This window comes from Molothrus aeneus, chromosome 17 (assembly GCF_037042795.1).
Source record: "Molothrus aeneus isolate 106 chromosome 17, BPBGC_Maene_1.0, whole genome shotgun sequence".
NCBI lineage: Eukaryota > Metazoa > Chordata > Aves > Passeriformes > Icteridae > Molothrus > Molothrus aeneus.
The window spans coordinates 8,625,757-8,643,115 of NC_089662.1; the positions used below are offsets into that span (position 1 = coordinate 8,625,757).

A 17,359-nucleotide genomic window follows, 5' to 3' on the forward strand; every position below is an offset into this window, starting at 1 on the left:
GAATATTTTCCATGTGATTCCTAACAAGCTCTGTTGCACAGGGACCCTGCTTTCTCCACGTGTACAATTCTGAGATGTGTCTTGGAGTTCTTCTGCTCTGAGTAGTGAAGGAAAAATAGGGTCTGAAGCCTGTCTTTTCTTTAGAAATCTTATTTTATCATTTTGGTGTTTGGTTTGACAAATCACTGGTCAGTCAGTCCTTCTGAAGGCTCTCATGGTAATGCTGGGAAATAACATTCTTGCTTGGAGTACACCATTTTTATCACAGAGCAAAATAATTGCATGTTCCATAGAAGTATTTTTATCTAGACATTAACTAGTGAAAATATTTATTTTCCTCAATGAAGTCTCACTTCTTCTTTTCCTACAAAGTTCCTGATTTCCATACTAGCTCGCTTCATTCTTGTTGCACTTTTAAATTGGCACAGCATTGGCTCTTCACAATTGATTTGGGAAAACCAGGCAGTCAGAATTAATCAGAAGGTGTTTGGAAGGTGCACAGGGTAATTTCCCAAGCCTACCTTACTGTTTCCCTGAGTGCTTTGGATAACAGGGCCAGCAGCCAACATGACTTTGTTCTTGGGCCTGGCATGGAATATACGTTGTGTGCAACATCCTGGATGATGAAAACCCAGCATCTCCTGTGCTTGTCCTGTAATGCACAACTCCTTACCCTGGCTTCCTGCAGCTTATCTAAAAACCACATTTCTTCCTGTGTCTTGGTTTTTTGATGTTTTCCATATAAAGGCCAGGGAGTCCTTCTTGCTGTTAAAAAAGATCTGTGATGACTTTCACTCCTCTTGCTGTTTTGAGGCTGTTTAAATGTGTAGATGTATGAAATATTATTTTTAAATAACCCTAAATGAGGAAAGGTGCTATTTTACAACTAATTTTGTTCCTGTTAAGGATCTCCAGGAGGGACATACCCTTGGTTTGGGGAATACATGTAGAAATGACCCTGGTTTAACATTGTACTGATGGCATCACAACAGGGGTACAGGCAGAGTGAAGAGACATCTGTCATGCTCCAGTGTTGGTGAAAATCAGAGGGAGCAATAAAAACATCAGTCAAAAACTATGCATAGGGGTTTCTGACTTTATTACCAGTTATTTAGGTGGAAAAAAGACTAAATGTGATCATTCCATACTTTGTGCTGAAACCGAAAGGCCTTGGGAATGGCCTTTGATTAAGTGATTAAATTATGCCCCAGTATAACCAAAAGTGGCCTTTTGGTTCTAAGCCCTCTGAAATATGACCCCTGTCTGAAAACCTAGTGTATAAAATGTACATGTGTTCTAATTCTTGCCCAATTACAGTGTTAGAAAACTCAATTGCAAATAAAGTCTGAACATGGTTTTTCCTGACGTGTCAGGATTTCAACCTAAGTCTGTGGTCTGAAATTCAAGCTGTGTCTTTGCTTATTAAATCACCAGTGAGTTAGTGGGAAAATCAGTAGGACAGATACATGCTTTGTTGCCCTATTATTTCTAAATTATGGACTGGCTTTTTTTTTTCTTTTTAAGCAGCCATGAAATACTGTTGCTAGACTGAGTGGTGGAACTGAGGACATCCTTCATCAGGCAGTCTGCAGATTAAATGTATGCAGAGTGAGAGAACAGGGGAAATAAATATCATTATGGTTTGTGGGGGAGTAGTATAAAATAAATCTTTTTGTTGGTGAAACCACACTGTATGGTTAGAAAATACCAAAGAGTTTGTCTTCTGTGAGAGAATGCCAGTTTAAATTAAAGCTGGTTTTAATACAGCCCTGTGATTTGTTAGGGTATTTGTAGCTGAAAGAGCTGACTCCAACATGCAGGGGCTGTACTGGGTATCATTCTGGGGATAATATAAGAATATTGTGACATTAGCATTGTATTCATAAGGATGAATTTGGGATCACTAGGGAATAAATGTGTTCTCTACCCCAAGGTGCTTTCTTCTGTGATTTACTGTGTGTTTGCCCCTTGACATATGCTCTGGTTTAATTCACCTGAGAAGAAACAGAAATATTTGCAGTGAAAGCATCACCTCTGGCATCATCCAGCCTTCAAAAGGAACTTGGTTGAATTTTCCTGCCAAAACAGCAAGTAGAAGTTTTGGGTAATACAAGTTGTGCTGGTCAGTTCAGATTTCATTGTGGAATTCTGTGGTTTTAAGCCCTTTCATGCTTCTGAATGTCCACGTGCTGGTAATTTGAATGGGGCAGATATGAAACTCATTGTGGCTTTTAGACCATTTTCTGTAACACCTGACACCACCCAGAGGGGAGAAATCTGTGGCATGAAGTGAAGAATGTCTTCCATGACATATATATCTATATATATCTATTTCCTGGAGATAATCTCTGGGGGTATTGGTTTGTTTGGGTTTTGCTCACCCCTCCCAGTGGTCAGAGGGGTTTTACCTACACCCTGTGCCCCACTTCTAATCAGAGCACCCCTTGCTCCTGCTGATGTTTTATTGGTTTTGTTTTTATTTAGGTTTTTATAGTTGTTTTTTCAAGCCTAAAATATCTTTTACAACACCAGTTGCTCAGTTTCAGTGAGGAAGTGAAATAATCAAATAGTCTCTTCCCCACCCTCCACAAAAACTGGGGAAATCCAGTTGAGCAATTAGGAGAAGTGAGGATCTTTAGATATGCTTAATTTTTTAACTTTGCAGTGGAAATAATCTCGGGAATTAAAGCCTTTGGACCTTAACTGAGTGGATACATGTGCTGCTTGAATAATTATGCTTCACCTTGGGCTGGAGGACCTGATTGGATACAAGAGGTAAAAGTAAATGGGGGAGAGGGGAAGTTTATTTTCTGCCTGTATTATTAAATAAATAAGCTTAATTTTTAGAATAAAACCTAATATCCTGTGAAATAGAAAGGCTCTGACAGAGGCAGTGATGTTGGGTTCCTGGTAATCACATGAAGGCTTTTGGCTTTTCTGTTCCTGAGCTTTCTGCGTGATTGTTTCTGGAAAATATAAAATCTTTATAAGTTCTGCTGCTCAATTCTGCTTATTTTGCCTTTTTATTCATAACTTTTTAAGTGGAAGATTTGTGTGCTTGGTGGGAAAGAGCCATTAAAGAGAAGAGATTAATAATCTGAAAATAGGTGAAGTTTCTCAACAGGGAAGCACCAGAGTGGATCATTTTAGATCAGGGTGAAGATACGAGTATTGCCTTCAGTTGTTGCCATAAACTGGTTTTCCTTTTTGCTTTTTTTTACTTATTAAAATAAAGTCTTCATTTCCAAGTCTTTAACAAAAGCTGCTCATGACTGAAACTGCCAGGAGTGTTTATAGTGTTTATTTGATGACAAAGCAATTCTAACACCAAATTAGGTGTAAAATAATTTTTGTATATGTTTTGCAGTTTGTAAGGCCATACTTTCACATTATTTAAATTGTGTGTATGGGGAAACCCTCATTTACCTTTTCACCTGCCTCACAATTGGTAGGAAAAGAAAATAGGAATGAACTTTTTTCCCCTCCATCTCTTACAGCTGTCCATGAGCACAGAGAGGAACCACCTTCCCCTGCCCTTCCAAGTTAATTTTCGATACATCTTTTTCTTGCCCTTCGCCAACCAAGTTGTAATTTGAAAGATGTGTTCCTTTCTGTTCCTTTTGTGTCTCAAACTGCTTATCTGGCTTTTTTGCTGTTCTTTGTTTCTTCTTTTTGACCAGGCAAAAGCCTCCTGTGCTGTAAAAAGGAGCTGCTTGGATCAATGTTGTCTCCTTAAATTCTCTTTTTGTAACAGTCTGCCAAGAGATTCATGTTTTGACAACTGAGTGATTTTCTCAACCTTTTCTTACACAAGACAATAGACTTCTTTTAAAAGCCTTTAGTTGTCTTACCTACAGGTGTGACATAATAATGTGAATCTCATTTTTATGTGAGTAGACCCATCTGTTCCAAGAGTTCTTTTATATTTTAAAGGTTAGGCTATATCGATATAGTCATTAACAATATGAGGGTTTTTTATTGATGTAGTTTATACAACCCACTTGGCAGAAGTAGGGCTTTATGTCTATGAAGAAGTTGAAGATATTTCTTCAGAAAAGTGGCATCAGCATCACTCATCACAGCAGGGAATGTTGTGGGTTGGCTGATTTGTTCTAGTGAACTTGCAGTGAGTAGTCACAGTGATTCAAAAACTATTTTAGGGAGGAAAAATTAAAAGTAATAATGAACAAAGCAAACACAGCTGTTGATTTTTCAGAGATTTTTAACTAACTGAGTAAGCAGATGTGGGGTTTTTTATTGCCATGTGCAGTTTGTGATGCTTGCAGTCTGCACAGAAACTACTGTGATGTCAGTCATAAAGAATAATTCATTATTACTGAAAGATTAAATAGGAGCAATGAAATCCTAAGTAGGGAATCCACTGACCCCATCCCCCCCAGGTTTTTAGAGTAATTATTTTAATTGAGGAGAGAGGATAGAAAATGCAAATCCATTACTTCGTATTTTCTCCCTACTATGGAAAGCCTTCTTTGGTAGGTTTGAATCTTACTCTTGTGTAGGGTAAAAGGTCACAAGTCTTTATAACAGGTTGGTCAATCAGACTTAAATTGTTACATTTTAATCTGCTAAGCTCATTAGAGAAACAACTCTGTGTCGCTGTAGTTAAGTTTGTCACAAGTTTCAGTGGAACCTCTCCTGCAGTCAGCCGTGGTGGATGTTAGTAATTTCAAACTTGAATTTAGCAGAAAAATGGTATTGCTCCAGGTTTCAATTACTTAAAAGATGTGTTTTTCTATTTTTTTTAAAGAACTCAAGAGAATTTAATGAAGTTTTTAGTGTCACAGTCTTTCAGTATAGGAGACCTGTCCTCTGTTCCCAAGGCAGATGGATTTGGACACTAAAGTTTCTTTTTTTTCAGGAGATATATGCATTTACATCAATTCCTTGGGTACTCAGCTTTCCATCAGGGCTTATATGTTAAAACAGAATGTTTTTATGGATATGAGATCTCTCACATGATCTTTATCAAAAGGTCACAAACTGAATAGCAAAATTCAGCTGAAAGGCTTTTGTGCTGTGATATAAAAATATAAGCAATGCCAAAACACACTCTTGGATGCTTTAATGGAATATAAAGTGCTAGTGCTCTGATTAATAGGTTAAAAACCTTTATTTCAGGACAGCTAAGGGCAAAGAAAAGTGCTTTAAAATAGTAGTGGTCTTCTGCAGGCACTTGTTAGCCAGAGTGCTTTCCCTTCAGCTGTTTCACATTGTTTTTCCAGTAATGATTCATTTTGCAAGTCATGTAAGCAAGAAGGGATGTGAAAATAAAGACTCTGGAGTTTCTATTTTGTGTATTGATTTACTTCATTTTATTTACCTTAATTGAAGCCTTAATTCTTTAAATACTTGCTAACCGTGATACAGCTCCTGTACATCCTGGGGATGTATTTATTATGAAGCCATGTATGCTGAAGATAATTTCCCCTTTCTGGTAACAACATATGGAGCAGGATGAGGACAATTCTGTCAGTAGAATTATTCAGTAAAAAGGGTTCTTCTGCATCACTCAGAGGAGGTTTGGGTTCTCAAGAAACACATATGCTGTTTGTCCAGTAGAGCTGAGAACATGTCTGATTTCTGCAAGGAGAAGGCAGTATCTGTCTCTTGGGTAGAGGAGAAAAGAGTGCTGAGCAGATTTATGGTTCCAGTATATGGGGAAGATAGAACTGTACATAAATTGGATTCAAATTTGCAGGAGAAATAAGGCTGGAAGAGCTGGTTTTGCTATGAGCAAAATGGTTGTGAGAGCATGCAACCTCCCCAAGCAAATTTCTTCCTCTGTGTTACAAAATTTACCACAGTTTTGATGTGTTGCTGAATTCAGTTTGCATTTGTGTAGCTTTTCTTGTTTTTATCTTTGTCATTCTTTAATCTTTTTTCTTCTAATTTTCATACTCATTTCTGTATTTTCTGATTCTTCAACAGTTATATATTCCTGTCCCCAGACTTCCTCCTTTCTCAAGTGTGTTGTCGAACTGGGTGTCATGCACTGATGTGGATTTTGAACACTCCCATTCCTTTTCCAGCATCTGTCCTTTCATCTTCTCTGCTTTTGTTTGGATTGTGAATATCATGTAATAAGGAGGGGAGATATTTACAAGTAATTACAAGCAGGGTATTATGTAGAGCTCTGGGTCGGTGGATCTGGCCTGCTGAATAATGAGATTGGATGGGGAGATCAAAACATTCCTGAGTCACTAAATTGGAATTGCAACAGAAACTGAGGGAGTGACCCCCTGGGAGGTGCTGGGCTGGCTCAGTGCTGGCAGGGAGGATGCACTGGGGAAGGGAGGATGAGAAGTACCTGGCATGGGTTTCTCATGTACTTTGATTTTTATAAGAAGCAGTTTCCTTGGGAATTTATTTTTGTCTTGTTTGGTTATTTTCAGCTGTAAATCAGGCTGCCTGCTCTTAATGAAAGTTGGTATTGGCATAGCTGTGAGACTGAAGGAAATATTGCTGCTTGCATCCAGATTAAGACAACACTTGACTGTGTATTTTGAGTCTCTACATGGCTGGTTATTATATACAAGTGCTGTAAAAAATACTAACTTTTCTGCTGATGGAGTTTTGATGAGGCCTGGGCCAGGATCTTATATTTGAACCCTCTATCCACACATCATAGTCTGATATTTACATCATTATATGCCCAGTTCTGACCTTAGCAGGGTAGCTCATTTTTTCAAAGCACATTTGCTTCCAAATTACATTTGGACTTTGGTTTTTTCCCCTGTTCTACTCATATTATTTCCATAAATTGAACATAGTTTGACTGTCAACATACTTGGATCTGGGCTTGCTGTCTGAAACAGAGTGAGTGGCACAATTAGAGGTGGTCTTCATCTGAGCAGGGAGCCATAATTCTGGTTGCCAACACCATTAACAATCTGCACCTTTCTATAAATGCTTAAATAATATTCTTGTGGATTATTTTTAATAAAGAAAGCTGTGGGCAGAGAACCTGGGAGCTTCTATAGCTTCACAAAATAGCACATTTTTCCTTGGGGAGTTAGTCCAGCCCCTAGTATTACACAGGCTCTGAGTGGGAAAGTTTAACTCCCTGCCTTTCTTTATTCAGAAAAAGTCCTTTGCTGGTTCCTATCAAAGGAACTAAACAGATCCATTAACAATAAGCTGATTATTGAGTTGTTGCTTGGTTCATTCATACCCACTTGCTGGATCAAGCAGCTTCTTACAGATGGCACCAAGCAACTGCTGTGGGCAGCAATGCCAGCAGCTCCCTGGGTGTATTCCCAACATCTCTGTTTGCCATGCTGGAACCTTCCAGCCCATGAAAGGCATAATTATTAATTCAATGAGGAGTTTATTTCTCAAGTGCATTCAGGGCCTGTTCTCTGAAAGCTGTTGAAAGGGTTTGTATGACAATTAAGTGATGACTTGCCAGGTAAAAGCTGCTCTGAAGTTCCGCTCACGAGGTTTAAATTGTTCAGTCATCTAATGCATAAATGACTTTGTGATTGGTGATGTGGGTTAGATGTGTCCTGCACCTGCTTAATCAGAAAGGCATTTTAATCTGTTGCTGTGAGTTTCCCTGCATTTTTCCATAGCACTATGTAGCATTTCCTGGGCTGTTCTTGCCCCTTTGCTCTGGTATTTCCATGGGATGGCTGATCTGGAGCTTGACTGCTGAGAGACCAAGTGTGTGCTGCTGGGTCATCTCAGGTTCTCTCCCTCCTTGTACACCAAAATGAGACTGCTTTTCATCTGCATCAGGATGAGGGAATCCAAATTGGATGACACCATGGTTTTCTTGATGGAAATGTGTCCTGGCAGGAGGAGCTGGTGCTGCTCCCCAGAGCAGGCTGTGCCTTCTGCTCCAGTGCTGGAGCTTGGGCTCTGCTGTGTTGGCTGAGCTGCTTTACAGTCTCTCTCTAACAGCACAACAGATTTGCAAGACTTGAAAAACATGCTTCTCATGTTCTCAGTACATATATTCACAAAGGCCTAAGTTGAAAAAGTCCAAAGCCTTAAACAGATAATGGTTATTAGAGTTTCCATGCAAGTGGGTAGGTGTGTGTCTTTCTCATGATAAAAGTTGGAGAGAAGAGACTGAAGCTCTGGTTCAAACTTGATTCTGTGCTTTTAAATATTTGTCACCGTTTATCAATTCTAAAGACAAATATTTACATCGTGGGGACTTGTTTGGTACTTGTGGTATAAATATTTATAAAACACTTCTGTGTTTTTACTGCCCAGTAATGTGATGATAATTTATCAATGAATCCACAACTTCAGAATTGGTGGACAACTAATTTGCTTTTGTTTTGTCTTTAGGAGAATCAGTTTTAGCAGTGTGTGAAGCTTGCTATCACTTACCTTAGAATATTCAAAATAGACACCAGGTGAGTTCTGGATTTTTTTATTTCTTGTATCTCATTTAAATGCAAAATATTGCTGAGGAAACAAAGTTTCCTACAAAAATCTCTTACTACTTCAGGAAGCCAAGGCAAACACACCTCATATTTTTGTGGTAACACAATCTTGTGTATGTTTCTCTCATCTCCCCTTTAATTTTTTTTTTCTCCCTTGAAAAATACCAGATTGTGAGGACAACTCTCAGTGTCTCTGAGACAGATGGACAGGATGTGGAGGCCAGTGGTGCTTTTTCCTTTCTGTGTCAAATCAATATTTACTGAAGTGCTTTCAGGCTTGTTATTTTTATTTAGATTTCTACTGATAAATACTGGTTGGTATAGAATAATTCAGTTTTAGATTAACATCTAAAGTTAGGTGTTAGTAATAGTTGATTTTCTGCACTGGAAATCTTTGCAAAGCTGGAATCTTAGCTTTAACCAACATTTTATTTTACCACTTAGCAGCAATGCTTTGTAGAATCCAAATCTTTCCTAAAATACTCAAGTGCTTCCTAAAGTCATAAAATAAAATATCAACTAGACATTATTTTTATAAGAGCTGGCAAAACATCATTTCCAAACTGGACTCTTTAATCATCTTTTAATATGCTCTTAAAACTGTAATAGTAGAGGGCTTGACAGCATTCCTGATAGTTTGTGTTACAGACATGTGCAGGGTTGGGCTGAGCTGGGACAGAAGCATCTCCTCCTGTCCAGCACTTCCCTGAGTCTGTCTGTCATTCCTTCTGGTTCTTACCTTCCCTTTTGGGGATTCCTCTGTTCCCTGTGTTACTGGTGATATTTTGGAAGACTGGGAGGATGTTGTGTGCTGGTTTTAACCAAACTTTTGCAAACTATCCATTAAGGTTAACAACCTCCCATTATCCTGTGTCTAGTGGGTATCATTCACTGTGTCAGCAGGAGGTGGATTTTCTCCTTCACAGTGGGATTTCACTTTCTGGAACAGCTGTTTCCAACCAGATTCCCCACACTGTGTGCAGACAGTTCACTGTAATGCAGTTTTTACCTGTGTACAGGTCTGTGTGTTGGCACATCCATTCAGGGAGTGATTCCATTATTTTATTTAATTTTTAGGAACTTAAACTGAAGAGTATACAGGCATGGAGAAAATTAGAATTCTGGAGCTTGTGCTCCAGCTGGAGATCTTTAAAGCTAACCTTGTTTGGGTCCTGTGCCCCTTTTGGTTTTGATCAGTGCAGGTGAACAGCCACAACTCCTTCCTGGAGCAGCCTTTCCTCCAGCAAGGAAATGCAAGGGACAGCAGTGCCTGTGTCACTTACTCAGGGGGAGATGGGGAAAGTGGTAGTTGAGTTTACAGTTTCCAGAGGTTTGTTCTGGAATAAATACCCAGTGCTTCAGCCCTGGAGGGAGATGAGAAGAGCTGCTGTTAGTCTGCTTCCAGGGGCTGATGACACCCACATATTGTGGCTGTTGTCCATGGAATGAGCCTTCCATCCCTTCATTTCAAGGTAGCCCTTCCTAGATCCAGCAGTGGTGGTTCAGTGTTGTCCCAAGCACCTGCTGTCTGTGTGAGCAGGGTCAGGACCTCCACCCTCCATTCTGCCACACAGCCCAGCATGTTTTCTTGGAAAAATGTATCCCCCTTACTGCCAGCTTCCACTGAAATTCTTGCAGCATCTTGCAGCAGATCAGATGGAGTTTAATTCCTCCTTACCTGCTTCTGGCCACCAGATCTGCTGTCACCCTTTTTAGTGCAGACATTATTTGGGATGTTCTGTGAGTATTTAATTCCCTAAACTGGCAGAGAACTATTGATTTTTTTTTTCCCTTGGCTGTAATAACTCTTTGCCATTTTAAGGAGTTAAATACAACTTCCAAAAGGGTCAGCAGACCTGGCAGAAACTAAGGTATCACCAGTTTCATGAAACTTGATGGGGTTTTCAGCTTCTTTTGGGAAGCTGAAAAGCAAATTAGTGTTTCTAAGGTTGAATTTTCCATGGGTGTACTTAGAAACATTAAGGCTGACTTCCATAAATAACCTGCCAAGTTTAATCTGAGTCTTCTCAGCAAGGTGGTGCTGAATGCAGTTGCCTGTTGTGGTAGAGCTGACTGAAGCAGGATATTGTGGTACTCAGATGGTTAAACACTCTGCTGGTTAATCCAGGAGATTACCTTTCTCCAGAGCCTTCCCAGGGAAACCTCTTCAGGGCATCCTGCTTGGTTAGAAGAGGGAGCAGATGGTTTGTTGCTGCTGAACACAACAGTTTTTAAAAATACAGGGCAGCTTTCAGGATTGTGAATTAGAGCCACGTGTGAAAACAACAGAAATGCTACCTGAGTTTAGGAAAATTGGAACTTAAATAACGTGCACCTTTACTGTCTGATATTTAAAAAGCCAAAGGTTACATTCCTAGTGATAATACTCCTCTGTTCCCTTAAGTAAAAAGCTTCTGAGATGAATTCCCATCCCTGCCTTGTCCTCCACTCTTCTGCCAAGGCCAATGTGTCCATTTCATACCAGTTTGGAGAAATAAATGTTAACATCCCATTACACCAAGCTGTGGATCCCCAGCACTGTTCAGATGGAAGCAATTAAGGATGCAGCAGTGTGGAATTGTATCCCTGTGCCTGCAGACTGACTGCCTGGGTCAAACTGAATTCATTTTTATTAAACAAATTGGCCCTAATTGAGCAGTGCAGATTTTGTTAAGCAGAACATGGTGTATGGCTGTGATCTGCAGCATCTGTCACCAAGGCCACGCTGGATTGATGTTACAGGAAGCTTGTTATGCTTAAGTAGAGCTGCAGCTTTTAGCAAAAATGTCCATAATGCCCTGGAAGCTCCTGTTTGAAGCAGTACCTTCTCCAGAAGGGCTAAATCAACATGTAAAATTCCAATCAGGATGCTTTTTTTTCCCCCTCTCCTGACTTGTCAGGTCCCTGTCCAGGAGCAGTAGTGACAGACACTCCTTGGCAGGGAGCTGCTGGCAGGGACTGGTGTGCTGGAGCTGCAGGAGCTTCCTGGGAGGGTGGGAGGGAGTGATGATGGGCACAGAGCAGGAGGAGCTGAGCAGGGAGCCTGGGAAGCAGCAGGAGCAGGCTGCTGTGATTAGGTAGATTATCAGAGACACGTCAGGATCATCAGTGTTTGACCTCAGCTCTGGGGCAGAGGGGGCTGGGAGCTGCCTTTGGGAAAGGCTGGCCCGGAGGGTTTCTTTCCTGAAATATGGTTTTCCTTTCCCTGAATCAGATTATGCCCCAATAAGTGAGTTGTTTGTGTTGTGTCTTGCAGCACTCAGTAATTTTCTTCCCATACAGAAAGCTTTTGGTACTGAACAGTGTCCTTGAAAAGAAAATATTTTCTCTCCCTACCCACACATTCACCTTCCAGATTTGGGGTGTAGATTGAATTTTTAGCCAGAGAATTAGAGTTTGGACAAATTATTATGAATAGTAATCATTTATAGCACCCTATAGGAAGCATTCAATTAAACTGGGTAGAATTGCCAGAGGCTTCTTGAAGGTGATTAGACGAGAGTTTGGTTGAGCCAGTGTACTCCAGTTAAACAGCTGGGCCTGGTGAGCAGTGTTAAATGGATGTAAAGGCAGGGAATCAACAGCAGGGTGATGTGTCTGTCCACGTCCTTGTCACTTGGTCCCCCTTGTGTGGGTGTGACAGTTCTCTTGTGCTGGGAGGAGCAGAGGTGTGGTCACAGCTCCTCCCAGGCAGTGCAGGGCCTGAGGGCTGAGGGTGTTGCTTTCAGCCAGCCTTGTGAAAGCTGAGGTTATTAATTTGTTATATAAGACATAGGGTTAAATTAGAAAAGTCTGCTGCTTTAAATATCTTTTTCAAAGGCTGCATAATCTGGTGTGGGCTAATTGTAATGACATAATCCAAAAATAGCCAATAGTCTTTTCTTGGATGCTCATCCTGGCTGCAGTTCTGCAGCTAAAGAACAGCAAAGCTGATCTCCTCAGGGTGGGAGAGGGCAGAACCAGATCTGGACCTGGCATGGCACAAGGGGGCACCTCTGGGGTCTGTCACATTTGGATCTGGAGCAGGAGGTTAATCCATGTTCAAGTAGCCTGATTTTAAATAGAATGCATGTTAAATGTTGGATCCATAACTTTAAATTATGAGAGAGGGGATCTCCTCTCTGGGCAGACATTCCCTCTTTGCTTGTGGAATGCACAGGGTTGGTCACACTGGATTTGTCCTGTCTAAGGATTCTGTTTGACCTGGTGCTGGTGATAAGATGGGAGACTGGAATTTGGGAGTTGTGGGGAAGGTTGGTTTTTTGGGTTTTTTTAATGTAATTTCTGAAATAGAAAATACAAATAAAGTCAATTACTCCTATGCTAATGTGGTGCAAAAAGGCAGCCTCAACAGCAACTTCTCTATTGCCATCTGGTTTTTATAGGTATTATCACAAATAAATGATCTTAGTATTAAGACTAAGAAAGGAGATGAAGTGACTTGAGAGATGTGTTATGCAGTACATAGCTATAGCTGCACCTCAGCTCTTGATTTGGGGTTTTTGGAAAGAGTTGAGTCTATACAGCAGGGATTCAGGGTGGCTGCTGTTGTGCCAACAATGTCATAGCTGTTTTCACTGAATTTTAAAACTTTTTACCTTCCATGCGTGTAAAGAACCTTTTCTAAACACATTTTATCAAAGCTGAATCTTGATGTGTAGATTCTGTTTTTGAGGACAGTTTGCTTAAAGAGGTCTGGTTTTTCCTTGGCTTAATAATTTCTTAATCTTTATATTTTTGCAGGGGCCAGTTCTCTCCTCAGGTTAGCTCAAGATGGCAGACCAGAGGCAACGCTCGCTCTCTACCTCTGGGGAGTCCTTGTACCACGTGCTGGGGCTGGACAAAAATGCCACTTCAGATGATATCAAAAAGTCTTACAGGTAAAGCTTTGAGTGTTACACCTGTCCCAGTAACACAGATGGCTTTAATTCAGTGTTCAGCAAATAGTCCATTTATGTAGGAGCCTCAGTTAGTTTATTTAGACCTTTTGCAAGAAAGATATGTGGGAAAAATAGGTGAAAATGTGGTTGCTTCTTGCAAAACAGGGTGTGAAAACATGCCTAGGCTTTAAATTTTTCCATCTTCTGTCTAGTAAGTTAAATTCTAAAATGCAGTGTCATTCTGAAAGGTCCTTGCCTAAGTTTCAGCAGAATTTTAGGACTGTAATCAGAGTTAAAATTGTCCTGTTATGTAGCCTTTTATCTATCTTAGGGGTACCACAGATGTGCAGAACTGCCCTGCTGTCCATCATTTCCACTTCTGGCACAGGGAGATGGAGATTAAAGATACAAATAAGGATGAAAACAGAGCATGAATGATTAGTTTTTCCTGGAATTCTGTTCAAAAGTTCTTATTTTTTTGTGGAGATATTAGTTGTAAAATATATTATTTTTTTTTCTGTATCCCTTTCCTTAAAAGTTGGACACATGAAATGGCTTCATATTACCAAATAACAACTACAAAAAAGGAGTTTTGTGACATCTTCCTTTCCCATAAATCTGCTTAAAGGCAATTGCTGCTGTGCTCAGTGGCAATGTGTTTGGATTACACTAGGGGTCAGCATCATCTTTCCATGAGGATACTCATTGTCAAATTTGTTTTCCTTTAGTCTCTAACTTTTACCAAGGCTTTTTCCCTTCCAAAGTTACATGATGGCAACTACATGGTGAAGTCTAGGAATAAGCCAGGTCCACAGATTCTCAAAAATTAGCTTTATCTTCCTAAAAGCTTTAAGTGGAAATTTGAATAGGTTATCTTCAAGCAACTGGAAAATAATTTTACTTTCCTGGGGAAAATACTGTGAGTTTTTCCTTCGGAGGAACAACACTACAAGATCCTGGGGTGAAATGTAGCTGCTTCACACTTCCCTGAACCTTCAGCTGATCTTATTTCCTATGCTGCTCCTTCATCATGTTCAGTCCTTTGCTGGCCTGGGGCTGTGGGGTTTGTGTACATGTAGGAAATGGGAAATAGAAATATTTGATTATTGCAGCCTGACTAAGTCCTTTCCAGGTTTATAAAACTTGCTGTGATTATTTCAGCCCTCACTGAGGCTGGGGCACAAGTGGCAGCTGTGGACGTGATTTACTGGAGCAGCATCAGGCACAGTGGAGTGTCCCAGGGGCACACTCAGGCTGGTTTCTAAATGCTCTGAGATACTTGCAGGCACATCCAAGTGCTTGCACACATCTTTGTTTTATGTTTGTCTAAACGTTTCCCCACTGCAAAGCTGACATGTAATTGTCTGCAGACTCCTCCTGTCCTTCTCATATACGTGACTTTGTGGTCATTTTCTGTAGGAGGACAAGTACCTTTTGTGGTGCAGGAGAACTGCCAGCATGTGGCTCTGTGTCATTTTTCTACTTGGGAGCACGTATTTTCTCTGCATAAGGAGGTGTTTAGCCAGTTATTTCTACTGGTGTCTGTAAATAGCCTGGGCCATGTGAGAACTAGCACATTTATCAATGCTTTATCTGATTTTTTTGTTATTTGTAAGAGATCTGGCCTGATTAGGAGGGGGTACATTGTGACTTCCTGATGTCTCGAAACTCAGAAGTGTTTTCTATTCTAGCAAAGCTTGAACTGAAAAGTACTTTGTTCCTGCACAGGAATTGGTGAATTAACCACAAGTGATGGTGTGTTCTATTTTTGTGTTCAGACACTGCAGAAGCAGCAGTTCAGGCACTCTTCAAGCAGCTGTGGCAACTTGCTTTTATTTACTCTTCGGTGCTATACCTTAGACTTGTGGTGTGTCTTTTCTGTAGCAGGAGCAAAACTTACTGATGGAAATTGCTGGAGCTGAGGATAAAAAAACCCAAACCTTTTTTTATTCAGTGTCTCTTATTTTTTTTTCCATTGGATTTCTGAGGGTCAAATCCAACAGTCTGAAGTCAGTCCTGTGAACTAAGCTAGACACAGCTGTAGCCTTTTATTATCATCTAAGGAAGAATCATCAGGGAAGTTGAATCACAGATGAAGGAAAACAGATGCAACTTAAAAGTCTCCCTTGAGTGGCAGGCTACAGAATTAGAAAAAAAATGAATCAAAAAAGCAGGAACCCAAACCCCAGGTTTTATTATCTTTTTTCTTTCTGCAGGAAACTGGCATTGAAATATCATCCTGATAAAAACCCTGATAATCCAGAGGCAGCAGAAAAATTTAAAGAGATCAATAATGCCCACGCAATATTGACGGATGCCACAAAGCGGAACATTTACGATAAGTATGGGTCTCTGGGGCTCTATGTAGCCGAGCAGTTTGGTGAAGAAAATGTGAACACATACTTCGTGCTGTCCAGCTGGTGGGCAAAGGTAAATAAAAGGGCACAGGAGTTATTCTCGATTGGTATTGGAAACTCTTAGAGAGTTCTATTTGATAATTGTTCTTGGTTTTATCTTTGAAAATTGAGGAATTTATGACACTGGGTTAATTAAACTTCTCTTACTGTATCGTGATCTTGAGTTCAGGAGTATTTTTCTAGGAACTTCTAGTGAGACAGGTCTAATAAGCAAGACCTGGGTTACTAATTGAAGCTTGGATTCTTCTAGTGGATTTAAAAGAGATAAGAATTTGGGGTGTATTCTCTGATAATATCTGGTCAATATTTTTGCAGAATGAGTCCTGACTGTGAACTTTGGCTTACAGAAAATCTCCTTGCATTTCCTTGCATGGGTCCATTTTTCTACCCTTTGCCAGCATTGCCTGCATCTCTTGATCCCCTAAGGAAGACAATAATTATATCACCATGCGGGTTTGCTATCTGTAAGATTATTTTTTTTCAAACAATTGCACAGTGACCTATAGGAAGACTTTAATTTAGCCCATTGTCACTGTGATAAGCACCTGGCAGGCCTGGCTTGTATGGAGCTGCCCTGCTCACATGCTGGGAGCATCAATCCTCAGCCATGCCCACAGCCTTGGGCTGCTCCAAGTCCCTGCTGTAGGTACATCATGGCCTGTGCATCAGCTGTTACAGCTCAGTCATTTCCAGGGTTATTTATGCAAGTTACAGCCTGTCCTGAACTGTTGTACTCCTGGATTTTAGTACAGATGTGCTTATTAGACCTGTACCTTCTTCCAGATGCAGCAAAATAGTCCACTTAACTTAAATGGTAGAAATTACTCAAGCAAACCAGGCTGGCAGTATTCACCTCGGTGTAAAATGTGGACAACCATAGCCACTTTTGCACATAATTTGAAGTATTTCTCAGTGATAAAGTACAAAGCTGTAGCTACTAAGTTCTGTCTCTGGACTGCTGTGGTTTTGCTCTCTGATTCTGTATCCAAGTCTCACAAACTCTGTGGTCATGGCACAGTAGACACAGGTTATGACTATTTCTGTGTTTTCTGTCCTCTGCAGGCCTTGTTTGTGTTCTGTGGGCTCATCACAGGCTGCTACTGCTGCTGCTGTCTGTGCTGCTGCTGTAATTGTTGCTGTGGGAAGTGTAAACCGAAACCTCCCGAAGGCGAAGAGCAGGAATTCTACGTCTCTCCAGAGGACTTGGAGGCACAGTTGCAGTCAGATGAAAGGGGTAGGTGAAAATGCTGTGAGCTCTCTAGAATGAACATCAGTCCCTGCTGGAGTGCTCAGTGAGCTGGTTGAGAAAAAATAAGGTCCTGGGGTGTGGATGATGAGCAGGGAATGTTTGTGCCACAAGTTACATGGGTGATGATGACACCAGAGATAAAGTTGCTAAAAACACCTGGAGGGTCTTCACTGAACCTAGCTGGGTTCAGCTTCAGAGCACTCAATGACCATCATTGTGTTCCTTCCACATCCTGGGGTAACATATGGACCAGCCATGTGGGATTGCAGCAAGGGGCTCTTGTACCCAAAGGTTGGGGTGTCAAGGCAGCTTTAATTGTGTCAGGTGTAGAGGAAGTGGCCCTGCTACCCTTGTAGCTCTAATACTGTTTGTGAAGCTATTTCTGCAGGATTGAAC

General features: G+C 40.7%; 1 protein-coding gene across 2 annotated transcripts in view; it reads left to right on the plus strand.

The window, feature by feature from the left end:
* Nucleotides 1–17,359, plus strand: part of DNAJC5 (DnaJ heat shock protein family (Hsp40) member C5) — a 30,670-nt gene that overhangs the window by 6,194 nt on the left and 7,117 nt on the right. Inside the window, exons 1-5 of one of the 2 annotated variants that reach the window (XM_066561889.1) lie at nucleotides 2,653–2,775; nucleotides 8,320–8,387; nucleotides 13,161–13,297; nucleotides 15,514–15,727; nucleotides 16,777–16,948. In XM_066561889.1, the coding sequence (XP_066417986.1) occupies nucleotides 13,191–13,297; nucleotides 15,514–15,727; nucleotides 16,777–16,948 (493 nt within the window). In that variant the 5' untranslated portion in view covers nucleotides 2,653–2,775; nucleotides 8,320–8,387; nucleotides 13,161–13,190. Of the gene's footprint in view, nucleotides 1–2,652; nucleotides 2,776–8,319; nucleotides 8,388–13,160; nucleotides 13,298–15,513; nucleotides 15,728–16,776; nucleotides 16,949–17,359 lie in introns of those variants that run through there. The other variant, XM_066561892.1, reaches the window with a different exon arrangement.